We start from the raw sequence: 15204 nt of genomic DNA, 5'->3' as shown, positions 1-15204 counted from the left end.
TTACATAGGTCCCTTTAAAATATTATAATTTTTTAAAATGTGGGGGTTTTTTTGTTTGTTTTACAGAAGAAGTGAAGAAACTTTGTGCAACACAATTTAATAATATTTTCTTCTTGGATTGATCTGCAGAGGACTGATTTATAAAGATGTCAATGTCAGACACTTGTTCAACATGAAAAGTTATTAGTCATATTATTGACTGGAATAAGGACAATAGTAAAGCAATACTTGCTTTGTAAGAATCAAAATTTCTACTAAAATCTGTAAACTGATCATGAAATTTCTAGATTTTAAAAAAGTTTATGGTGTGCAAACAAATTAAAAACCAGTCTGAATTCACCTGTACCATTCCATTCTGATGTTATGTGAATATTTTACTGGCAAATAAAATACAAGTAATAATTGTTATACTTTTAAGGGCATCTTTTGATCTCTGTGTTGATTTGTATAAAATAAGCAGGACGTTACGCTGTGGTGTGAAATGAGACTGCTTACAAAAGACCTCTGAACAAGTAACTTTATAGCTCCAGTTCTAGGCTGACCTGACCTGTTTTTAACAACTCCTACTTCAATTTACCTCTTTTGTTGTCAAATTCCTACCTGCAAGTATTCCCCAAACACAATCAGACTGGAGCACAAGAAATACTTACTTGACTGACTTCATGTACGTAGAAGTGATTTACCATGAAGCCATTTACGTCAGCACTACCATCACCATAGGGAACGTAAGTTCTATATCACCTCAACACTGATGCAAGTTTTAACTGGTAACACAATCAGCTAACACTGATTGCTGGAATAGCTTTGTTTATTTCTGCAGAGGGTTACACTTTATTTAACTGCCCACATATTCCTTTTCCCAAGGCTCTTTGTTTAAGGACAGCTAGCCTTGAAGTTCAGTTTCAGCAGAACAGCAAATCTCACTTCTATAGCACTTCTGATTTAGATGCCAGTGGAAGTGTTATTTGGTGTGGGTTTTGGTTTGTATTTTGTTCTTCAAAGAACACTTACATTCTGATGAGATCCACTAAACTGACAAGATTTACTTCCTCCTCCTCTTGGTTCCTGTAGGCACCTTGGTAACAGCTGGGGCTGGTACAGCAGATGCCTCTTCCTTTGGAGGGGGTGCTAACTGTACACCAGGCTCTTCTAACTCCTTAAAAACTGTACTCTTGGACTCCAGTGACACTTCTTCTGCAGCTTCTTTCTGCTTTTTTGCATCTTCTGCTTCTCTTTCAGCAATAAGTCTGAGTGAACAAGATTGAAAGTTACGTACTGCAGTGAGGGAGACACATTTATAATGGCCAAGCAGTTGCAACTATATTCACAGTATGAACTGAGAAGCAAGAAGTCCAGCTACTTAGTTCTACAAGTCCAATTTACAGCATACAAAAAACACATTTGACTTGACTCCCCTTATATAGAGCAGGGGTTAAGTACCAGGAAAGACATTTCTGTAACCTGAAAGCAGCCTGTAATCATTAGTCCTGACAGCCATTAAGTCACACAAGTTACATTCTGCACGTTTCATTCTATATTTAGATGAGCTGGTTATAATATGCTGTACTACTTCACTAAAGCAAATTTTGTATTTGCAGTAATTTTGTTAATAGAAGGTAAAATACTTACTTTGCTATCTCCTCATCCTTCCTCCTTCTCAGCTCAGCTAACTCAGCATTCTGTATTCGATTTTCTTTTATTTTTGCCTTCAACACTTTTTCATGCTGGTAGGCTGGAAACAAGTTGTTTGTAAAAAAGATTTGCACTTGATACATCCACCAATCAAATTCCTTATCTTTTCCAGTTTGGGCTTCTAGTTCATCTGCAACATGCAAGTTAAATGTGTATTTGTAAGAATATTTCTATTTCAAATACCTTTTGGAATACAATATTTCACATCTGAAATTCTGACAGAAAAGTCTGGCTGCATTGGTGCTCCTCCTCTCCACATCTGTAGGCAAGGCACATTTGCTTCTGCATAGAATGCAAGATGACAACTGTGAGAAACATGACTCCAGGTGAAAAGGGATGGCCCTTCTGCAGGTCTTCAGTGTTCCTCATCTCTGGGAACAGTGTTAGAATAAGCATTCCCCTTTAATTCTATGATAAATGTTTTAATTATGCAGTAATCTAATGACAGTTCAGTATCTATGGCTCCCGAGGCAGGGGAACAAAGGGATGGAAATGACTACTGAAAGAACAAAAATACATCCAATGGCTGTACTATTGACAAAGCAGCCTAGAGCCCATCCAGTAGTTAAGAAATGTTTTTTTTCAGATCTGATTTTTCAGTCATTCAAGTGAAAGGTCCGATGACTTCTTAAAGAACACTTGTCTACTTACGTTCACGCATTCAGTTTCTCTGTCTGTGTAACACTAACAAACACAGAGTCCCAGTTTCTGACTTAAGCAAAAGAAGCCAAAAATAGCTGTAAAGTCTTGTATTTGCCCAAAATTGAAATTCCCACGAAGCACATGATGCTTTATAGATGCCCTACGTATAAGATGTGGCATTTTAAAACTACAAAAGTTATTTAAGTTAGGAGTACTTAAAATTCTCATTGATTAAATCTCTTTTTTTTAAATTATTTCTTAAACATTTTTCTTCAAAAACTTGACTCCAGAATTAATGATGTTCATTTACTGCCCTCTTGTGACAAATTGGTATCTGAATATACAAATAAAATTTCACAATTAAAGGAGAGGCACAGGGGATTTTGTGTCTTAGCAGAGTAGGATTGCTTTACTTATCAATTCTGATGTTGGAGAAAAATCCTGTTTTTTTCTTTATCCCAATTGGACAGTGGCCAAACATCTTTGATACTGCCATGAGTTGTGTGGAATGACAGGACACTATCTGGTATGGCAAATATTGAAAAGTTGGAATGACTCAGTCTGTAATTCTGCATGCTGATCTTCAGGATAAACAAGACTAAATTGCCACTGACATTCCAGCTAGGTTGGTGGCTGTGAAACTTCTGTACCAATGAAAAGATCTATAATGGATACGCAGTACAGAGTTCAACCTTCTGTTTCCATGCCCAGATGTATGGAACAGACAAGTAGGAATTTAATTTTAAAAAGTTTCTAAGTTAGTTTTCTTAAGGAAGAATGTGATAACTTTTAATTAAAAAGCATTCAAAGTTCAGAGATTGAAACTCGCCCAGCTGAGCATAGCAGCTGTTGGAAACCAAACATGAAGAGGTAACCCCTTGGGTAAATACAGAACAGAATGCCTCTGCCCTCTGTAATTACAATATGTCCAACTGTTTCAATTATTAACTACTGTTTTAATCACCTTTAAAGCTGTAGCAAGAGTGTATCTCCTCTACCACCTCTGCCTATGGATGCTTATGATTAACTACAGTACTCACCCATTAGAAATTCTTGAAGACTTTGCCCTCTGTCTTCACAAGGTCTCAGCACCTAGCAAGAGGTTTAAAATTCAGTTAATAAATTCTGGGTCTTGTGCTGAAATTCAGTACTGAAATCACATTGTTCTGCTTTATGTAGAAAATAGCAACTAATATTCTAAATAAGACTAGCAAAGGCTTCTTACAGGAGCAAATGCTTTGTTAGCTATTGAAATACACCACTTTTAGGCTCATACATACATATAGGTACAGGAACCATTATATTTAACATGAGGTGAAATGCTAGCCCCTTTCAAAACTTAAAATTACTTTGGCTTCTTTGCCACCCACAGGGGGCACCAGTGTCACAGGCAGCATCATTATTATATTTAAATCATTATTAAAAAAATTAGCAAAAAGAAAAGAGCACAGTGTATCCTCTGGGAACATGCCAACAGCTTTAAGGCCACTCTTACACATCAGTTTTGACACTCCACTTAAAGCAGGAGAGGCATCTCTGCCACCAGTCCAGTTGTAAGGAGACTTACAAGTATTCTGTGTGTAATTAGAATTATCTACAAAAATGTGTACGCAAGTTAGAAGCATCTACACTGATGTTACAATCTAAGGTAGCAGCAAACAAAGAAAACCAGAAGGATTCATTCAAATGAGTGTTTATACAAAGAATTTACAGGATATTTATACAGAATATACAGGAATTTAATTCCCATGTTTGGGCTTTTGCAGGGCCTGACCTTGCTCTCTAAGTGGACAAGTAATAATATTTTATCAGTCTGCATCAGCATTACCTGGGAGAGAGAATACTGCATGTAGAAAGTCTCATTTGTGGTTCCTTCAGAGAAACCTTCCGTTCTAAAGTTCCTTCTTTTCTGATTATCTCCATCTACCTGCTCCTTAATTGTATCACTGGTAACATACACCAATGCACAATGAAGAAGAGCTTCAACAAATTCAAGAAAAACCAGCTAGAGTAAAACAAACAGTGATTAATTCATTAATTTTTGCAAAATCTCATTACAGATACATGTGCCTAAGCAAATCAGGAACTCAAAAACTAATCGTGAAGCCCTCTAGCTTTGTGTGTCTACTCATAGGTTCCTTCTTTTACAGAAAAAATGAAAATGGCCAAAGTACCAAAAATTCAGAAGGTGATACACTGTGTTTATGCCTTTTACAAGTCACTTTATAATATTGCCAAGATTTTTGTTGTACCTGGAGTTACAAGAAATTTCTCTCTCTGAGCAGTAACATACAGCATTGCCAAAACTTAAAATGTTCAATTGTGGATGATGCTTCTAAAACTGCCAGTAACAGGGCCATAGTAAATCCTTTATTAACACACATGATGTATATCAGATACTGCTTAAAAATCACAAATTCAATTGTGTCATTTATAATAGACTGTCACTAAATAAGAGCCATTCCTCAAGGATGTGGCATGCCAGCTGGTAGCTGAAGAACCTTCTACAGCTGCTATCTATTAAGTTGGCAATTCACACATCACTAACCAGGCATTGCACCCGTGTTACAATTCTTTCAAGGTACTATCTGTAGGATCAGAGCACAGGCATAGTAATAATCCAAATATGGAATACTAAGCTAAACTAGAAGATACAGGCACAGAGCAACAGAAAATAAAAACCACGGTTGTAGTCTTCGTTTTTTCACAGTGAATGACACTTTCTTCCTGTTCTAGCAGACAGGGAGCTGTAACACTTCCTAAAAATAATTTTAATTGTTCCTGTAGCAATGAAATACTATGTGTGCTGTTATTTTGCCCCCATACACACCTCCTGCTCCAGGTTGCTACTGCTGCTGTCGTGTAGGGAGGGGCCATCTTTGAAAAGTATTTCCACAAGTCTTGAAGCAGTTAATTGTTTGCCAAGAAGTTTGAAATCCTGAGTAAGATTAACGATTATATGTTAACAAACCAAACCCAACTCTCTTTGAAGCCTGTGTCAAAATTTGTACTGGATTCAACTGATATTTCCACATCATAATTAATGACAGACTGAAATTCCAGCCCCACAAAATTCAATGGAAATTTTTCTGATAATTCAGAAACAATGTTAAGAAAAAAACTCAAGAGAGCTCATAAATAATATTACAATTTTGTCCTCTAATAGCTTTATTAAAGAAAGTTCAAGGAAAAAGAAAGGCTTGGGTTTAAACAGTGACAGTGACTCAGAAGCCAGTTATATCGATTGGAATTGTTCCCTAGCCTCTGGATCTAGCCTTGGATTGCTGAATTTTAGTAAGGAATCTCAAGACCACGATGCAGTACATTAAGCTTATACCTTATCAAAATTCTTTACTGCGTTACACCAAAAGTTTCCATTCTCTGATTTGTAGCAGCATGACACTTCAGCATATAAATTTTATATTAAAAAAAAAAAAGGCAAACATTTGCCTAAGATTTGATGATTTGAAATGATCAGAAGGCAATCCTGCGAAAAGTGCATAAACTTCTGTGCCAGCGTGCCCATAGCATCTGTCGGGCAGTTTGTACAAGCAGCATTACTCATATTTTTCCAACTGTGCAGAAGTCACAGGCAGAACTTTAAAATGCCCATATAAACTGAACAAAGAGCATCTAGTCACACACAAAAAAGTAGTTAGATTACATTCAACATCCAAAGGAACTGCCTCATTTTCATTGTGGGTTCAAATGGAGGTCTGGTATTCTGACGACAAAAAGCTCTGTGTATTTCCCAGCATTTGTCAATGTACCTCATGGCAAAAACAGCACGATGCCGTTCAGAAAATAAGAAACCTGTAAAAACATTCAGTGGGAAAAAGCAATGGTTACAGTAAGACCAGGATGTCTGTGGTAATAATTGAAGAAGAAATTATCTTTCTTACCCTGAATATGACACGCAGTGGGAATAACATTCCTGGACATCATTTCAATGAAACACTTATGCATGTAAGGACTTTTACCTCTACAATTGAAACAAAAATTACTTTTTTTTTTTTTTTTTTTTAATTTTTGCACAAAAAGTACAAGAAAAGCTTTTATTTCTGAGTACATTTATCCTGCAAGATTTTACAACAGATTTTTTCTTGACAATTCACTGAAATTCAAAACTCTTGGAAAACAGTTCTTCTCAAGACCGTCTTGAATACTACCCTCTCACACAGAATTAAAGAGAGAAGATTCACATTTATGTTCAATATGAAAATGTCATTTCATTAACGTAAGACATTAAATAGAAATTTTAAAAGCACCCTCATGTAGTAGGATCAAAAGCCCACTTGAGTTCAGCACTCTACCCTTCTCTTTGAAAACATCTGCTACTATTTATATGGAATAGTAAAAAGCTATGTACTATGTACATACACCAGCTCCCAAAGCACTAACATATGGCTGCTGCAAAAACACCTGGGAGTACTTTGTTAGCAGGCTCAGAATCAGTTACTGGGATACTCTGCCTGGGATCAGAGCAGATACCAGAGCATGAACAACTAAGGGTGCAAAAGCAGGTGCCTTGTGCAGAGGAGAACAAAAGGAGAGGAGGAAAAAAAAAAAAAAAAGAAAAATCAAACATGACTTTGAAATAAATTTCACTGAAAGATGAAACTTACCTGTGCTCCTCATGATAGACATGGAATGACAGATGAATAAGGTGAGATAAAAATGTTCTAAACAGTAAAGTCTCGTATGGAGAATGTATCTCCTCAAGTGGTGTTTTATCATCTAAAAAAATTGGAAAAAAAAAAAAACCTCTATTGCCATCATGTAGATTAAAATCCTTATGACTGTACTGAGCTTAAAACTCTCCAATCCTCCCCATCCTTAACAGCTGCTGTGAAACAACAGTCCTGGATGAATCAGACCAGACATAGCATCATTTTCAAATAAGCAGAGCAAGGGAACACAGAGGATCTATAGCTTAATCTTATCATCTCTCTTTCTAAATACTCTTAAGAAGTTAACCCCTTCATGTACTGGGGACTCCACTGTGTGCTTTGTGATAAAAGTCCACTCACAGTCTAAATAGAGCTGACTCACTAATAGCTCTACAGAAGAGAAAAAAATACCCCATTCAAACCCAAGTCAAGAGCATGGAAAAAGTAGTTAAGATTTTTGTCTTTAATTTGTCCTTCTCAAACTTCTTAAAACTGCATTTAACTGTAATGGCAAGGTCAGGAACAAATACAGCTTTTAAACAGACAGGTCTTTAGAACCATTTTTAAGTGGTATTTTAATTTTGCATTTTTCTCAGCTATACCCTGAAGTGTTGTTTGTAAGAGCATTAATACAAGTACTGCAAATTCACAGGCACAGTGTGACTGGTTCCAGGCCATTTAACTACAAGAGCAGAGCTTCATTAATAAAATTCCTCAATTCCAGACCCCAATCAAAGGAAATACAAACCACTCAATATCCGATCCATTTCAGCAAGAGTTATACTGGAGTGATGAAAGCAGCAGTCCTTCAGAAATCTCCAAAACTGGAGCCTGGTCATAAGGAAGGTGTTGTCAGGAGAATCATCACAGCCTAAGCTGCTGTAAAAGGTGTAAACTCTTCTCAGTTTTGTAATATGTCTCAACACAGCAAATTCTACCTGAAACAAGCAGGACATGTTTTCAGTATAGTCTCCTAGCAATTAGAAATCTGCTCATATGGAGCACATAAAGCTTTGATTTTTAAAATTCCACACTCCAGAGTGTGTTTCTGGTTAGGGCTCAGGACAGCATTACTCAAATGAAGTTACAATACGTATCTTTTGGTGACAGACAAACCCTGCAGTATCTGGAAGCAGCTTCTGACTGCCCTTCCAAACAAGCTAACATTTTGTATTGTTTCCGAGTGGCTGCTCAGGAAGAGTCAATACATCTGTTCATTCTTTGTGCCTTCCGTTTCCATGGTCTTTGGATTTCTGAATAACTCATGAATGGAAAGACTTTAATACCTCCAAGTCAGAAACAAGATAATAAGAAACTTGTTGGAGAAAAAAAAAAAAAAAACTAAATACACCAGGCAGAAGCCTCTTACTTGTTTCACTTCTTCTTGTCTCTCTTCCCTTGGCAACAAGTTAAGCAGTGAAGATATATCTAATTCAACATCTGATCCCAGAGCAGAAGGATTTTCTGAGGTGTTAACGATTCTGATGGTCTCTAACGCACAAATAAATTAAAACCAAAAGAAAATTAAATACATACACACAAGGAAAATAAAACATACACGGTTCCAACTTATTTTACTAACTTCAGGGATTTATAGCCTCCTTTACAATTAGCAGAATATTCTTTAATAATCAACAGTATAAGTATCACAACATAGTGGGTTTTTTCTCCTTCAAATCCAACCACTAACAAAAAAAACGCAGGTATTACATATGCCATTAAATTTCAAGACAACACAGTTTCCAAACTGTTACAAGCTGCAGTAGGAGCTCATTACCCCAAGTGTCACACACCAGAAACAAGATAAATAGAAGCAAGAAGCATTAACTATTAAAATAACTCGTCTTCACCAAAATTCTCCAAAGAAATTGATCTAACTCTGGAATAAGTACAGACAGACTCACATTAGAGAAAAATGAGCAACAAAAGGTAAGCTGTTACAACTCGTTCAGTTACTCACCAGAGCTTCCTGAGCAAATGGCATTCAGCTTTGGAGCACTCACTGCATCCAGCTGAAAAGCAGGATATTCTACCATCTTATCATCTCTAAACTCTCCTTCATAAATATTTCCATTCTTGAAGACAAACTTGCCCTACAGACATTCAATTGGTTAATTTCATTATAAATTCTCTCATGTAATAGAAGATTAGGAAAAAATGCTACTAACACTCTCAGTTAACCTTTCTTCTATCCATCTTGGTTAAAATTAAACTATGAGATAAAGTAAGACAAAGAACTTTTTGTATCTTTTATATGATGTCACCTGTTAAAGCACACTGCTGGGTTAAAGAACTGTCAATATGTCTTTCAATTTTATAATATATTTTGAGAAAAAACACTCCCCCGCACACAGAAAAACTGCAGGCTTTCTTAATAGTTTAACAAGCTACCCACAGTTGTGTGTGTTTGGTTTTTTTAAACAAAATAATCTACTAATATTAGAAGCCCTCTGTGCAAAGATAGCTTGAAATTCATTAGCTCACAGGAGAAGTACTGAGCAGCTGTTGCTGAAGTTAACGTGCAGCCACTGCACTGAAAATCTTCACAGTAAAATGTCTTTCATTATATGCATAACATGCTTCTAACTACAGAGTCAAATGGTGGCCCAGAAAGGTCCCTGAAAGTGCCCCATCTGCTTTCAGTATTGTCTGTGCTTTATGTTCACTTTCCATACATGACACAAATAGCATGTAGTTTTTGGTACAGGAATGCAGAAACCCGCTATACAAGAGCATAGTGGTCTTTTCTGGGGTTGCCTGTAGGTTTGTCTCACTGCTTATCAGCACACACCTTGCCATGCTTCTTATTATGAACCCACTGGCCATCGTACATCGCTCCGCTGGCACAGATGAACTTCCCACGGCCGTGGCGCTCCCCGCTCACAAACTCACCCACGTACTTATTCCTCTGGGGATACTGAGATGCAGGCATTCTCTTCAGAAACCAGATGTGGGTGCCATATCCATGCTGAAAAATATTTCTGTCTTTAAAAAATATTTTTTAAAAAGTCTTTGGAAGAACTGCAAGAACTACATTCTGGAAGAGTCACTCTGAAAGTAATGCTTCCTATTTATTTCCATAGAATCTACAACAGATCCAAGGAGGACAATAGCAGTCTTTCATAGAGCAAATTCTCAGCTACAAAAACCATTTTTCAACATAGTCACCATCACCATTTACATATTTTCACCAGTGACAAATAAGACCCAGCATACTGCACATCCACTGCTGAAACGCACCACCGCACTGCACTCACAGCCACTGTTTGCTTTCCATAACCACTCACAAGCATCAACAGGTGTCACTACTTCCACATGGAGGAACTCAGTTCCACCCTTTGCTCCACCCACACTTCCAGGTCCAGTGCCATTCTGTCACAGTGCCCCTCTGCTGCCATCTGTCACACAGCAACACCACGGCACGGAACGTTGGTGGGAAGGTTCAGCCTCTGCTGCCATCCCACCTACAGCTGCCTCTGACATCATTGGCCAAAATCATAAAACAGGAGGCATTACTTTTGGAGCAGCTCTAGTAGCAATGCTGTACACTCAAACCTTTACAAACGAGAACAATCTAGGCATCTCTAAGAGTCACTGATGACAGATTTCCCAGATAAAGAGCACCCAGTGAATAGCTGTACTACTTTGATGATCATAGAGTCATAGAATTGCTCAGGCTGAAAAAGACCTTAAAGATCATCAAGTCCAACCACAGCCTAACCATCCTATCCTAACTAACAGCCCTCTGCTAAATCACGGCCCTGAGCACCACATCCAAACGGATTTTAAACACATCCAGGGATGGTGACTCAACCACCTCCCTGGGCAGCCCATTGCAGTGCTGAACAACCTTTCTGTAAAGAAGTGTTTCCTGAGATCCAACCTAAACTTACCCTGGCACAACTTAAGGCCATTTCCCCTCGTCCTGTCACCAGTGAGAAGAGACCAGCCCCGCTCTCACTGCAATCACCTTTCAGGTATTGGAAGAGAGCAGTGAGGTCTCCCTTCAGCCTCCTTTTCCCCAGACCAAACAGCCCCACTTCCTTCAGTCACTCCACATAGAGATATTCTCCAAGCCTTCCAAGCCCTTCTATGCAGAATATATTCTACAAAGATGCATGGCAGAAACATTCCAGAGGAAATCCCAAATCAATGCATACTTAGCAGGCTCTAACAAAAGGACTTTTAAGACTTAAGTTAAAAGCCTTTAAAAAACGTGAACACTGCTAACATGAGAATCAAGTTACAACAACCAGCTTATCTTCTCAATCTCTGCTAGCAAAATCACATCAAGCTCCTCAATATTGCACAACAATACCTACTGAATTGTGACTGACTAATGGACAGACATTCAACTAGAGAAGTCCCGAGGAAGAAATTAATACCTGTACTCCATACATCCACTGTCCAACATACTCCTGATCAGCTGTCAGCCACCTCATTCTTCCCCTTCCATGGCGTACATTTTTCTCCCAGTGACCTTCATAGACATTTCCAGACTTATAGCTGGGAAAAAAATATTTTTAAGGGTTAGGATTCATTAGAAATAAGCTCCTAAGTGGATATTACAAAAGTAGGATTTACACAAAACTTCAATGTTAATAAATTTAGCATTTCTGTGTGTCAAATAGCAGCATTAATTTGGCTCAACAGGAACACACAAGTTTCACTGTATGCACTGTTTACTCAATTTTAACTTACAAACCTTTGTAAAAATATTAACTAATCTTTCACTCTGAAGAGCCTTCATCATAACTAATTGAATTATTAGTTTATGTAACATTAGACCAAATCATTCATTTAATCACAAAATCACTTCCATCCATTCAAATCAATTGAGTTAATTTGTTTTGAAATGTTGACTTCTGGTTTACCAAAGCTGGAGTGGAATTACTTCATCTTGTTAAGACTTTCTTTTCAGCAGTAACCAGGATAAATACATCAACATATGTTTAAGTCACAGAGAAGATCTGTTTTACCACCAACCATTTCAAACAATTATTTATTTCAGTGCAGAAAATATGTGACTATGAAACAGTTGCATTAGCATCTGTTTTCAAACAACAGAAAAAAAAGTGTGATATTTTATGAAAAAAAAAAGAAAAAGAACCAAAGTGGTATCTTCTTTACCATCTTATTCCCCATCCTTCTTTGACGTTATCTACCCAGTCACCTGAGTACCAAGACGTATGTTCCTGGTCATAATAAATGGTGCCCTGAAACAAAGAGCACAGTCAATTTAAATCAATACCTAAATAATCATAAATACCTAAAAAATCATATAAAAAAAAACATCACTTGGCCTGCCCAAGTGCGTCGTGGAGCTGCAATCAATTTGTCCTTTGTGAGTAGCAACATTATTTTGTGGCTATGGATGCAGGCATCAGTTTTGACTTTGTCAACTGGAGCAACCAAAAGGACAAGCCTCAGCACAGACCAATTACTCTTTTGGCATTCTCTACTACAAACATCCCAACCCAACTGTTTCTATTAGTATTTAGGACCTCAAAGAAGGTGCTAATGACAAAGGGATCTCTATACAGTGTCAGGCTGTGTAGTGACATAAGACATCTTTGTGAAACCTTTGCAGAAAAGTAATTGCATTTCTAGAAGATATTCACCTGAACCTGTGTTCCTTTGGTGTTTTTACTTACCTTTCCATGCCTTTTGCCTTTATACCAGTAACCAACGTAAGAAACTGGATGGATACCGCTCCTGAAAAAGCCAAATCCATGCCTGAGTCCATTTTTGATTGAGCCTTCATAAATACTGCCATCCTTCCATGTATAGCATCCATTAACCATCTGCACATTCTTAACAAACGTTCCCTAAAAGATTAAATTACAGCATTTACAAAACATAAGGCACGTGACACTGTTCCTCCTCAATGCAAGGAAGATATAACCAGCTTTCTCCAAGAACCCTGGTTTGCGACTGAAATCACTGCCACAGTTCTGCATTTGCCAACTTTTTTTGCATTTGTATTGTACCAATTACTCTAACAGAACTTTTTTACTCAAATTTACACATCTAATTGGCTCTAATAGTGCTCAGTCACAAAGTATATTGCACCTTACCTCATACTTCACTCCATCAGCCCATGTGTAAGTCCCCTGTCCATGCATAAGCCCTTCATGAAACGTGCCCTACAAAGTGAAGAGAAGGACATTGTTTGCAAATGTGTTCCTACCACAACTACCACCACAAGGACCACAAGAACCCAAACTAACACGTGAAACTCCGAATAAGTTTCCACTGAAGTTTTAATGCCAGAAACCAACAGAGCTTTCAACACACACACTTTTCAAGCACTCAGCCTTCATCTACATTAAAAGGAACTGCCTGTTTGTTCTAGAAAGATAAGGTGATTGATTCCTACTTTTTTTTTTTTTTTAAGTTTATTAATTTATACACTCACCTTATAAATATTTCCTCCCTCAAAAAATGCAACACCTTCACCCTCATACAACCTACGAACTTTGTCACCTTCATAGCTGCAAAGAAAACAAACTGAAGATGAACATTCCAGGTCGCTGCCAAGAAACCAAAATCACAGCAGACATAAAATAATTCTGATGGATTGCACAAAGTTCCCTGCTGCAGCTCTATTTCCAACACAAGATACAACATCTGCAGCTCTCAGCATCTTGCCTGTAGTATTTTATATCATGACTGTGTTGCTTCAGACATCTATTTTTTTTCCCATTAAAAAAAAAAAAAATCATACTGTTAGCATTTATTAGCTTACAGCCAAGCAACCTGGTGAGTATGTGAAACATTGCATACACTTTCCTTGAGCTACCAAACGATTTGTTAGGAAATGGCATTCACCTGTTTCCCTCAGCTCAGGACATTCATAAGGGATACAAAGACTAAACACTAAAAGGCAGCAACAACTGGAAATTAAATGAAGTTAATATGTTTTCCACACAAAGCGCCTGCACCTTACCCCATACTAAAGAACAAGTCTCTCAGCAGGCAGCCAGTGCCAGCAGCACCGCAGGATCCAAGCAGGGCAGTAGAATTTCTGTGCATCACTGCGACACGGTGTCAGTGCTACTGGGTCTGAATAACTTCGCTCACTGCCTCAAATCAAGTGTCTAAGCTGAATTTCTATGACATGTAGCAGGTACCTCAGGGACACCTAAACAAGAATTCCCAATCTAACGGACCTGTACCAAACATACCTTTTCACAATGAGTTGAGTAAGAATGGGCTCCTCGTAGTATGAAGGAACATCTGGGACGGGAGGTTCCTCTGCTTTCTCTGGTTCTTTATCCGACACTGCTGCACTTGCTTGTGCTTCTTCCGCTCCGTGGGCTGAGGTGTGCAGAGCTGTCAGCTTTGTGGGACTGCTCTCAGCTGCAGCACTGTGTGCAGGGACAGGATGGACGGACTTCTCTGACTTCTTGCCATCTCTCTTCTTATCCTTCGCCATAACTGAGATGTCCGAACCTCTACTTTCCTTCTGAGTACTGCCTTCCTACGCAGATCTCTCCTCTTCTATGCAATGCAAAAAGCAAACAGCCCGCAGCACCTCGCCTTCCCTCACCGCACTCACCGTGATCACGGCGAGGCCTCGGATCTCCGCTCAGACCCGAGCTCAGCCTCCAAAGCACCCCGGCAGGTTTCTTTTGGCTACGCAAAGCTGCCCGTCTACCCGGGAGTTTTTTCGGGCCTGGATTCAGTGCCGTGTGAAGGCCAAGCCGCCGGTAGCCGTGCACAGCCACAGCTCCGCTCCTGCGGGGCTCAACGCAGCCTAACCTGCCATCACAGCTCACGGAAACGAGGCCGTTCCGCCAGGCAGCGCTTACAGGAGGGCTCCGGGACAGCGAGAACAGCTGGACTCACACAAATCCGCACTTTTCCCCACAAATCAGCGACCGCAGCTTTAAGATACAGGAATCAAATCCGAGCGCGGCACGGACGGCGCCAGCGCATCGCCAGGAAACCAAGGCGACGGTAGCGCGTGCGCAGAGCGGAGCGGAGAGGAGCCGAGCAGAGGAGCCGAGCGCAGCCCAGCCGAGCAGAGGAGCCGAGGAGCCCAGACCAGCCGAGCAGAGAGGAGCCGAGGAGCCCAGCCCAGCCCAGCCGAGGCGAGCCGAGCCGAGCCGCCGTCCTCGCGCCGAACGGGCGCGCCGCGCGGGGCGGCTCCGCGCTGTGTGGGCCGAGCGGCGGCGCGGGAGGCGGCAGAAGGCGG

The 15204-nt window shown here is 39.4% G+C and overlaps 2 protein-coding genes across 4 annotated transcripts in view; one reads left to right on the top strand and one right to left on the bottom strand.

Moving 5' to 3' along the window:
• CCZ1 (CCZ1 vacuolar protein trafficking and biogenesis associated) overlaps positions 1-417 on the top strand; it is a 13664-nt gene extending 13247 nt beyond the window's left edge. The window contains exon 15 of the mRNA XM_085237850.1: positions 67-417. Within this exon, the coding sequence (XP_085093976.1) occupies positions 67-122 (56 nt within the window). The 3' untranslated portion in view covers positions 123-417. The remainder of the gene's footprint in view (positions 1-66) is intronic.
• Positions 1-15204, bottom strand: part of RSPH10B (radial spoke head 10 homolog B) — a 16383-nt gene extending 1179 nt beyond the window's left edge. Inside the window, exons 1-18 of one of the 3 annotated variants that reach the window (XM_085237847.1) lie at positions 14192-15204; positions 13423-13498; positions 13082-13150; positions 12659-12832; positions 12135-12220; positions 11390-11510; positions 9796-9972; positions 8965-9097; positions 8374-8495; positions 7753-7942; positions 6960-7071; positions 6237-6316; positions 5999-6147; positions 5165-5272; positions 4163-4339; positions 3375-3426; positions 1630-1822; positions 1012-1247 (exon numbers count right to left, since the gene is read on the bottom strand). In XM_085237847.1, coding sequence (XP_085093973.1) covers positions 1043-1247; positions 1630-1822; positions 3375-3426; positions 4163-4339; positions 5165-5272; positions 5999-6147; positions 6237-6316; positions 6960-7071; positions 7753-7942; positions 8374-8495; positions 8965-9097; positions 9796-9972; positions 11390-11510; positions 12135-12220; positions 12659-12832; positions 13082-13150; positions 13423-13498; positions 14192-14442 — 2475 coding nt within the window. In that variant the 5' untranslated portion in view covers positions 14443-15204 and the 3' untranslated portion in view covers positions 1012-1042. Of the gene's footprint in view, positions 1-1010; positions 1248-1629; positions 1823-3374; positions 3427-4162; positions 4340-5164; positions 5273-5998; positions 6148-6236; positions 6317-6959; positions 7072-7752; positions 7943-8373; positions 8496-8964; positions 9098-9795; positions 9973-11389; positions 11511-12134; positions 12221-12658; positions 12833-13081; positions 13151-13422; positions 13499-14191 lie in introns of those variants that run through there. The other 2 variants (XM_010719695.4, XM_085237848.1) reach the window with 2 other exon arrangements.

The sequence above is a fragment of the Meleagris gallopavo genome, chromosome 16, assembly GCF_905368555.1.
Source record: "Meleagris gallopavo chromosome 16, MGAL_WU_HG_1.1, whole genome shotgun sequence".
In the NCBI taxonomy this organism is placed as follows: Eukaryota; Metazoa; Chordata; class Aves; order Galliformes; family Phasianidae; genus Meleagris; species Meleagris gallopavo.
Note: the sequence above shows the minus strand (reverse complement) of the source record. Positions and strands in the feature narration are given on the sequence as shown.